We start from the raw sequence: 10,000 nt of genomic DNA, 5'->3' as shown, positions 1-10,000 counted from the left end.
ACTAGAGGCCGTGGTGGGACGTGATCGTAGGTTCGATTCCCACTAGAGGCCGTGGTGGTGGGACGTGATCGTGGGTTCGATTCCCACTAGAGGCCGTGGTGGTGGGACGTGATCGTGGGTTCGATTCCCACTAGAGGCCGTGGTGGTGGGACGTGATCGTGGGTTCGATTCCCACTAGAGGCCGTGGTGGTGGGACGTGATCGTGGGTTCGATTCCCACTAGAGGCCGCGGTGGTGGGACGTGATCGTGGGTTCGATTCCCACTAGAGGCCGTGGTGGTGGGACGTGATCGTGGGTTCGATTCCCACTAGAGGCCGTGGTGGTGGGACGTGATCGTAGGTTCGATTCCCACTAGAGGCCGTGGTGGTGGGACGTGATCGTGGGTTCGATTCCCACTAGAGGCCGTGGTGGTGGGACGTGATCGTGGGTTCGATTCCCACTAGAGGCCGTGGTGGTGGGACGTGATCGTGGGTTTGATTCCCACTAGAGGCCGTGGTGGTGGGACGTGATCGAGGGTTCGATTCCCACTAGAGGCCGTGGTGGGACGTGATCGTGGGTTCGATTCCCACTAGAGGCCGTGGTGGGACGTGATCGTGGGTTTGATTCCCACTAGAGGCCGTGGTGGTGGGACGTGATCGTGGGTTCGATTCCCACTAGAGGCCGTGGTGGTGGGACGTGATCGTGGGTTCGATTCCCACTAGAGGCGGTGGTGGGACGTGATCGTGGGTTCGATTCCCACTAGAGGCCGTGGCGGTGGGACGTGATCGTGGGTTCGATTCCCACTAGAGGCCGTGGCGGTGGGACGTGATCGTGGGTTCGATTCCCACTAGAGGCCGTGGTGGTGGGACGTGATCGTGGGTTCGATTCCCACTAGAGGCCGTGGTGGTGGGACGTGATCGTGGGTTCGATTCCCACTAGAGGCCGTGGTGGTGGGACGTGATCGTGGGTTCGATTCCCACTAGAGGCCGTGGTGGTGGGACGTGATCGTGGGTTCGATTCCCACTAGAGGCCGTGGTGGTGGGACGTGATCGTGGGTTCGATTCCCACTAGAGGCCGTGGTGATGGGACGTGATCGTGGGTTCGATTCCCACTAGAGGCCGTGGTGGGACGTGATCGTGGGTTCGATTCCCACTAGAGGCCGTGGTGGGACGTGATCGTGGGTTCGATTCCCACTAGAGGCCGTGGTGGGACGTGATCGTGGGTTCGATTCCCACTAGAGGCCGCGGTGGTGGGACGTGATCGTGGGTTTGATTCCCACTAGAGGCCGTGGTGGGACGTGATCGTGGGTTTGATTCCCACTAGAGGCCGTGGTGGTGGGACGTGATCGTGGGTTCGATTCCCACTAGAGGCCGTGGTGGGACGTGATCGTGGGTTCGATTCCCACTAGAGGCCGTGGTGGTGGGACGTGATCGTGGGTTCGATTCCCACTAGAGGCCGTGGTGGTGGGACGTGATCGTGGGTTCGATTCCCACTAGAGGCCGTGGTGGGACGTGATCGTGGGTTCGATTCCCACTAGAGGCCGTGGTGGTGGGACGTGATCGTGGGTTCGATTCCCACTAGAGGCCGCGGTGGTGGGACGTGATCGTGGGTTCGATTCCCACTAGAGGCCGTGGTGGGACGTGATCGTGGGTTTGATTCCCACTAGAGGCCGTGGTGGGACGTGATCGTGGGTTTGATTCCCACTAGAGGCCGTGGTGGTGGGACGTGATCGTGGGTTTGATTCCCACTAGAGGCCGTGGTGGGACGTGATCGTGGGTTCGATTCCCACTAGAGGCCGCGGTGGGACGTGATCGAGGGTTCGATTCCCACTAGAGGCCGTGGTGGGACGTGATCGTGGGTTCGATTCCCACTAGAGGCCGTGGTGGGACGTGATCGTGGGTTCGATTCCCACTAGAGGCCGTGGTGGGACGTGATCGTGGGTTTGATTCCCACTAGAGGCCGTGGTGGGACGTGATCGTGGGTTCGATTCCCACTAGAGGCCGTGGTGGGACGTGATCGTGGGTTCGATTCCCACTAGAGGCCGTGGTGGTGGGACGTGATCGTGGGTTCGATTCCCACTAGAGGCCGCGGTGGTGGGACGTGATCGTGGGTTCGATTCCCACTAGAGGCCGTGGTGGTGGGACGTGATCGTGGGTTCGATTCCCACTAGAGGCCGTGGTGGTGGGACGTGATCGTGGGTTCGATTCCCACTAGAGGCCGCGGTGGTGGGACGTGATCGTGGGTTCGATTCCCACTAGAGGCCGCGGTGGTGGGACGTGATCGTGGGTTCGATTCCCACTAGAGGCCGTGGTGGTGGGACGTGATCGTGGGTTCGATTCCCACTAGAGGCCGTGGTGGGACGTGATCGTGGGTTCGATTCCCACTAGAGGCCGTGGTGGTGGGACGTGATCGTGGGTTCGATTCCCACTAGAGGCCGTGGTGGGACGTGATCGTGGGTTCGATTCCCACCAGAGGCCGTGGTGGTGGGACGTGATCGTGGGTTCGATTCCCACTAGAGGCCGTGGTGGGACGTGATCGTGGGTTTGATTCCCACTACAGGCCGTGGTGGTGGGACGTGATCGTGGGTTCGATTCCCACTAGAGGCCGTGGTGGTGGGACGTGATCGAGGGTTCGATTCCCACTACAGGCCGTGGTGGTGGGACGTGATCGTGGGTTCGATTCCCACTAGAGGCCGCGGTGGTGGGACGTGATCGTGGGTTCGATTCCCACTAGAGGCCGCGGTGGTGGGACGTGATCGTGGGTTCGATTCCCACTAGAGGCCGCGGTGGTGGGACGTGATCGTGGGTTCGATTCCCACTAGAGGCCGTGGTGGTGGGACGTGATCGAGGGTTCGATTCCCACTAGAGGCCGTGGTGGTGGGACGTGATCGAGGGTTCGATTCCCACTAGAGGCCGTGGTGGTGGGACGTGATCGTGGGTTCGATTCCCACTAGAGGCCGTGGTGGTGGGACGTGATCGTGGGTTCGATTCCCACTAGAGGCCGTGGTGGTGGGACGTGATCGTGGGTTTGATTCCCACTAGAGGCCGTGGTGGTGGGACGTGATCGTGGGTTCGATTCCCACTAGAGGCCGCGGTGGTGGGACGTGATCGTGGGTTCGATTCCCACTAGAGGCCGTGGTGGTGGGACGTGATCGAGGGTTCGATTCCCACTAGAGGCCGTGGTGGTGGGACGTGATCGTGGGTTCGATTCCCACTAGAGGCCGTGGTGGTGGGACGTGATCGTGGGTTTGATTCCCACTAGAGGCGGTGGTGGGACGTGATCGTGGGTTTGATTCCCACTAGAGGCCGCGGTGGTGGGACGTGATCGTGGGTTCGATTCCCACTAGAGGCCGCGGTGGTGGGACGTGATCGTGGGTTCGATTCCCACTACAGGCCGTGGTGGTGGGACGTGATCGTGGGTTTGATTCCCACTAGAGGCCGTGGTGGTGGGACGTGATCGAGGGTTCGATTCCCACTACAGGCCGTGGTGGTGGGACGTGATCGTGGGTTCGATTCCCACTAGAGGCCGCGGTGGTGGGACGTGATCGTGGGTTCGATTCCCACTAGAGGCCGCGGTGGTGGGACGTGATCGAGGGTTCGATTCCCACTAGAGGCCGTGGTGGTGGGACGTGATCGAGGGTTCGATTCCCACTAGAGGCCGTGGTGGTGGGACGTGATCGTGGGTTCGATTCCCACTAGAGGCCGTGGTGGTGGGACGTGATCGTGGGTTCGATTCCCACTAGAGGCCGTGGTGGTGGGACGTGATCGTGGGTTTGATTCCCACTAGAGGCGGTGGTGGGACGTGATCGTGGGTTTGATTCCCACTAGAGGCCGTGGTGGTGGGACGTGATCGAGGGTTCGATTCCCACTAGAGGCCGTGGTGGTGGGACGTGATCGAGGGTTCGATTCCCACTAGAGGCCGTGGTGGTGGGACGTGATCGAGGGTTCGATTCCCACTAGAGGCCGTGGTGGTGGGACGTGATCGTGGGTTCGATTCCCACTAGAGGCCGTGGTGGTGGGACGTGATCGTGGGTTCGATTCCCACTAGAGGCCGCGGTGGTGGGACGTGATCGTGGGTTCGATTCCCACTAGAGGCCGCGGTGGTGGGACGTGATCGTGGGTTCGATTCCCACTAGAGGCCGTGGTGGTGGGACGTGATCGTGGGTTCGATTCCCACTAGAGGCCGTGGTGGGACGTGATCGTGGGTTCGATTCCCACCAGAGGCCGTGGTGGTGGGACGTGATCGTGGGTTCGATTCCCACTAGAGGCCGTGGTGGTGGGACGTGATCGTGGGTTCGATTCCCACTAGAGGCCGTGGTGGTGGGACGTGATCGTGGGTTCGATTCCCACTAGAGGCCGTGGTGGTGGGACGTGATCGTGGGTTTGATTCCCACTAGAGGCCGTGGTGGTGGGACGTGATCGAGGGTTCGATTCCCACTAGAGGCCGTGGTGGTGGGACGTGATCGTGGGTTCGATTCCCACTAGAGGCCGCGGTGGTGGGACGTGATCGTGGGTTCGATTCCCACTAGAGGCCGTGGTGGTGGGACGTGATCGTGGGTTCGATTCCCACTAGAGGCCGTGGTGGTGGGACGTGATCGTGGGTTCGATTCCCACTAGAGGCCGCGGTGGTGGGACGTGATCGTGGGTTCGATTCCCACTAGAGGACGTGGTGGGACGTGATCGTGGGTTCGATTCCCACTAGAGGCCGCGGTGGTGGGACGTGATCGTGGGTTCGATTCCCACTAGAGGCCGCGGTGGTGGGACGTGATCGTGGGTTCGATTCCCACTAGAGGCCGTGGTGGGACGTGATCGTGGGTTCGATTCCCACTAGAGGCCGTGGCGGTGGGACGTGATCGTGGGTTCGATTCCCACTAGAGGCCGTGGTGGTGGGACGTGATCGTGGGTTCGATTCCCACTAGAGGCCGTGGTGGTGGGACGTGATCGTGGGTTCGATTCCCACTAGAGGCCGTGGTGGTGGGACGTGATCGTGGGTTCGATTCCCACTAGAGGCCGTGGTGGGACGTGATCGTGGGTTCGATTCCCACTAGAGGCCGCGGTGGGACGTGATCGAGGGTTCGATTCCCACTAGAGGCCGTGGTGGGACGTGATCGTGGGTTCGATTCCCACTACAGGCCGTGGTGGTGGGACGTGATCGTGGGTTCGATTCCCACTACAGGCCGTGGTGGTGGGACGTGATCGTGGGTTCGATTCCCACTAGAGGCCGTGGTGGTGGGACGTGATCGTGGGTTTGATTCCCACTAGAGGCCGTGGTGGTGGGACGTGATCGTGGGTTCGATTCCCACTAGAGGCCGCGGTGGTGGGACGTGATCGTGGGTTCGATTCCCACTACAGGCCGTGGTGGTGGGACGTGATCGTGGGTTCGATTCCCACTAGAGGCCGTGGTGGTGGGACGTGATCGTGGGTTTGATTCCCACTAGAGGCCGTGGTGGTGGGACGTGATCGTGGGTTTGATTCCCACTAGAGGCCGTGGTGGTGGGACGTGATCGTGGGTTCGATTCCCACTACAGGCCGTGGTGGTGGGACGTGATCGTGGGTTCGATTCCCACTAGAGGCCGTGGTAGCTTTATTAACACGTTTCCTCCTTCTCACTGTGACGCTGCTCCATCTGTTGTCTGGTCTAGAGCTGTAACAGAGAGTAAGGACCATAGAGATATATATAGTATCCATGGTAACGACAGCATCGGTCCAATGGCAGCGCCTCCTGGTGGAGGAATAAAGAACTGACATCTCTGCATTGGTGGTGAATGAGCAGTGTGGTGTTTTCAATAATTTAAGGACATTTATAGATCAACAAAACAGTTTTCTACATGAATGTTTCAATCTACATTTTGTAATAAACTAATTCTAAGTATAATCTGATATGACCAAGACACCTAAAAACAAAAACACGGCCGTTTTCATCAATTTACCAGCAAGTGGACAACACACATACATTGGAGTGAATGGGTTTTCTGGGCGCTTTTGCAATACCCACATCCTGCCACTAGGGGGTCATGCCCCCTAGTGGCAGGATGTGGCTTTAACCACAGGAGTCAATGGAGGTGTCCTTACTCTCTTTTCCAGTGCTCTAGTTGAAACTAGAGCAGTGGAAAAGAGAGTAGCCACAGCATTGGTCAAGTGGAAACGCCCCCTGGTGGCGGGATGTGGGTTTTGCAAATGCGCCCAAGAGCTGCATCTCTGCAGTGTTGGTGAATGAGTAAGTGCGGTGTTTTCAATAATTTAAGGACATTTATAGATCACCCACGTTAATAGCATCATCGTGGACCCTTTTACAGATAAATATTAACATATAGTGGCCATTAATTGTTGTGTCACGAATGCTTGCTGTTTTAAATGATAAAGATAAGTCCACTAAAGTGTCATACCAGTTTGCGCGCTAAATTCAACTGTGTTAGTTAACTGTTCGCCACTTAAGCCTGTGTTTTCTTTAGTTTGTTTGTTTGGTCAAGCAAGTTATTGTGCTGCTGGCTTTTATTTTATTTCCATGCGAGGTTTTTTATGTTATGTATTTTGACAGCTGGTGGTTGCTTAGCAACGGTAAAGCGTTCGCTCGTCCCCTTCTGTGTTTGTCCGCTGTGTGACCGGTAGTACTGTAAACAGCTCCGTGTGTTTTTATTAATTATCTTTTTTTTAATCAAAATTGGAGGAAAAACTTCACATAATACGTTTTGGGTTTGATTTTGTCACATTTTGTAATGGTTTTTAAGTGTTGTCATCTTTTATTTTGTGTGTTATATCTATGTTTATAAAAAAAAACAGTTGTTACAATTTAAATTTTGAAATAAATAAATTATAAGCATAACTTAATATGACCAAGGCACCTAAAAGCAAAAACACAGCAGTTTTCATCAATTTACCAGCCAGTGGGCAACACACATACAGTGGAGTGAATGGGTTTTCTGGGCGCTGTTGCAACACCCACATCCTGCCACTAGGGGGCATGAGGCTTTAACCACGGGAGTCAATGGAGGTGTCCTTACTCTCTTTTACAGCGCTCTAGTTGAAACCAGCTCCAACAGTAACTGAAGCTTCAGTATTAAAGGGATAGTTCACCCAAAATTGAAATTTCTCAGCTCATGATCTCCTCCCCCTCATGTGGACTAAGGGCTGGGAGAAGTTTCAGAGTCCTCCGTGGCTTCTCTGAGTTACAGGGGGTCTCGGCGTAGCAGTGCATGTCCACATGACGGTTGAGAACGGAGCTCACACCACAAAACATCCAGATACCTCCACACCGGCAGAGCAACACTGGGAGCTTCCGCTACAAACAAGCTTAAAATAAAGACTCATTTAATTTTTTTTGGAACAATCTCTCATGTTGGGGCTTCAGTACAAGACGGACATTACAGACGAGCAGCATGGAGGTATCTGGATGTTTGTTGGTGTGTCTTTTTGGACGATTTGACATATGAAAATTTCTCCAAATTTGAATGTGTCGTCTGGGGGGCCGAGGGGAGTCGGGCCAGAACCCCCAGAGTCACCGCTGCTCTCAGACCATGACGTCATGAAGTCGTAGGGACAACTCACTCTCGGTCGATGACCAGACAGGTGACGCTGTCGGCGGCGACGACGTTGGCTGTTCTCACGTCCTCCCTGTGGACACACACACACACACACACACACACACACACACACACACACACACACACACACACACACACACAGATAAAAACCCTCTTTACTCTGGGAAACTGAAGCCGTGTCTCAGTTCAGCGGCTGCAGCCTTCGGAGGCCGATGGCGTCACAGCGTCGCGACTCGTCCGGTCCCAGTTCAGTTTAGTAGTTCAGTAGAACTCTCCTTCCTCTGTTCTAGGAGACGCACCGCATCGATCCTTCGTAGCCTCCCGTGTCCCAAGATTCTTTGCGCGCCATTGTTGTTATTAGCAACGTAGCATGTGTAGTATATTATACTCCTTAACTTTCTTACTTTAATATCTTAAAGTATTGTATGTTCTTCTTTGTACGACTTTTCTGGACAGATGCTCTACTTCATGAGTTCCATAATTTGCTTAGAAGTCATCTGACCTGATGGGAGGTGCATGGTTCAATATGACTGAATGATCCTGTTGTCTTGTCTAATGGGAAAGAGACATGGGATACAGGATATGGTTTTCTGTTAGCTCAAAGTTAAAAGGTCAAGTCAGAGGTCATTGACCACCTGGAGAAGGTGGAGTGAACGTAGCCTGTTTTGCCGGTTTTGCTCTTCCGGTGGAATTTTATGTTTACGTTTCCATGGTTTCGGTAGTCGCGGTAAATGCATGGATTTTTTTTTTCTTTTTTCAATGAAAATCTGTAAAACGCATGGATCATCACAGCAGCTTTTAACAGTGGATAACACACAGACTGACATCATCCGTGTTAAAAGCCAGCGTTAATACATCCATGCGTTTACCGTAACTATGACAACGACTGAAAACCATGGAAACGTAAACGTACAATTCCACCAAACCGGCAAACCAGCTTCTGGTTCTGACCGTAGATGACGTTGGGAAACTTGTGGATAAAAAGGAAGGTTTTAGAGTTGAGAGAGAGATCTCACATTGGCACCAGAGATGCTCCACTGTTCTTCTGCTTGTTAATAAACTTATTTTATAACACAAGTGACGACGTGTCAGCGGTGATCTTCTTCTTTTCATCAACACATCAATACACCACACATGCTATCAAACATTAGCGGCTCTCCGCCGTATCCCCACTCTGCAGCGGCGTGGAGGCGTGGTCGCCATGGAGACGGGCTCCACAGGTGAGGAGCGGAGGAGCCGCTGCAAACGTTAAGGACGTTGTTTACATTCAGACGCAGTCAGGAAAGACGTATCGACGGTCGACGGCGTTGCCCCCGGAGACGGCTGCAGCCGCTGAACTGAGACACGGCTGATGAGTCACTAGATAGTGACATTAATGATCAGTAACCATGGAGACGTGATGTCGTAGTGATGTCATAGTGATGTCATAGTGATGTCAGACTCACCCCTGCAGCGCTCTCTCTCCGAACCAGTCTCCGCGGCCGAGCTCTCTGAGGTGAAGCGGCTGCTGATTGGCCGAATCCTCCTGGGTCACGTTCACCTGTTAGTCAGCACAGATCAATACGGTCGTTACGGCGACGGATGAGGTCGTTATGGTGATGGATGAGGTCGTTACGGTGATGGATGAGGTCGTTACGGCGACGGATGAGGTCGTTAATCAGCACAGATCAATACGGTCGTTACGGCTAGAGCTCTGTAACAGAGAGTAGTGACAGCATCGGTCCAATGGCAGCGCCTCCTGGTGGAGGAATAAAGAACTGACATCTCTGCATTGTTGGTGAATGAGCAGTGTGGTGTTTTCAATAATTTAAGGACATTTATAGATCACCCACGTTAATAGCATCATTGAGGATCCTTTACAGATAAACATTAACACATAGGAGAGTAAAAACAACAGTTGTCTACATGAATGTTTCAATCTACATTTTGTAATAAACTAATTCTAAGTATAATCTGATATGACCAAGACACCTAAAAACAAAAACACGGCCGTTTTCATCAATTTACCAGCCAGTGGGCAACACACATACATTGGAGTGAATGGGTTTTCTGGGGCTGTTGCAATACCCATATCCTGCCACTAGGGGGCAAAACCCTTAAACCCTTAAACCCTTAAACCCTTAAACCCTTAAACCCTTAAACCCTTAAACCCTTAAACCCTTACCACGGGAGTCAATGTTGTCCTTACTCTCTTTTACAGCGCTCTAGTTATGGCGACGGATGAGGTCGTTATGGTGATGGATGAGGTTGTCATGGAGACAGATGAGGTCGTTACCTTGCCCTTGCTGATGATGTAGAAGGTGTCGCCGCCGGCGCCCTGGCGGACGATGAAGTCTCCGTCCTCGTAGTGTGTCTGGGGGGACATGACATCATCGATGACATCACTAGTCCCTCAGGACCAATCACATCACAGTGTCTGGTCACCATGGAGACGGCCTCACCTCCTCCAGGACGTCGGCCACCTTGCTGAGCGTTTCCTCCG

At 54.2% G+C, this 10,000-nt stretch overlaps 1 protein-coding gene across 1 annotated transcript in view; it reads right to left on the bottom strand.

The window, feature by feature from the left end:
• The window catches only part of LOC146967050 (cGMP-dependent protein kinase 1-like), a 22,120-nt gene that overhangs the window by 1,601 nt on the left and 10,519 nt on the right, over nucleotides 1–10,000 (bottom strand). Inside the window, exons 6-9 of the mRNA XM_085761174.1 lie at nucleotides 9,960–10,000; nucleotides 9,794–9,871; nucleotides 8,964–9,058; nucleotides 7,523–7,588 (exon numbers count right to left, since the gene is read on the bottom strand). The exon at nucleotides 9,960–10,000 is cut by the window's right edge and continues 23 nt beyond it. Coding sequence (XP_085617300.1) covers nucleotides 7,523–7,588; nucleotides 8,964–9,058; nucleotides 9,794–9,871; nucleotides 9,960–10,000 — 280 coding nt within the window. The remainder of the gene's footprint in view (nucleotides 1–7,522; nucleotides 7,589–8,963; nucleotides 9,059–9,793; nucleotides 9,872–9,959) is intronic.

The sequence above is a fragment of the Trachurus japonicus genome, chromosome 19 (genome assembly GCF_045865225.1).
Source record: "Trachurus japonicus isolate A0001 chromosome 19, Traja_1.0".
Lineage (NCBI taxonomy): Eukaryota > Metazoa > Chordata > Actinopteri > Carangiformes > Carangidae > Trachurus > Trachurus japonicus.
Note: the sequence above shows the minus strand (reverse complement) of the source record. Positions and strands in the feature narration are given on the sequence as shown.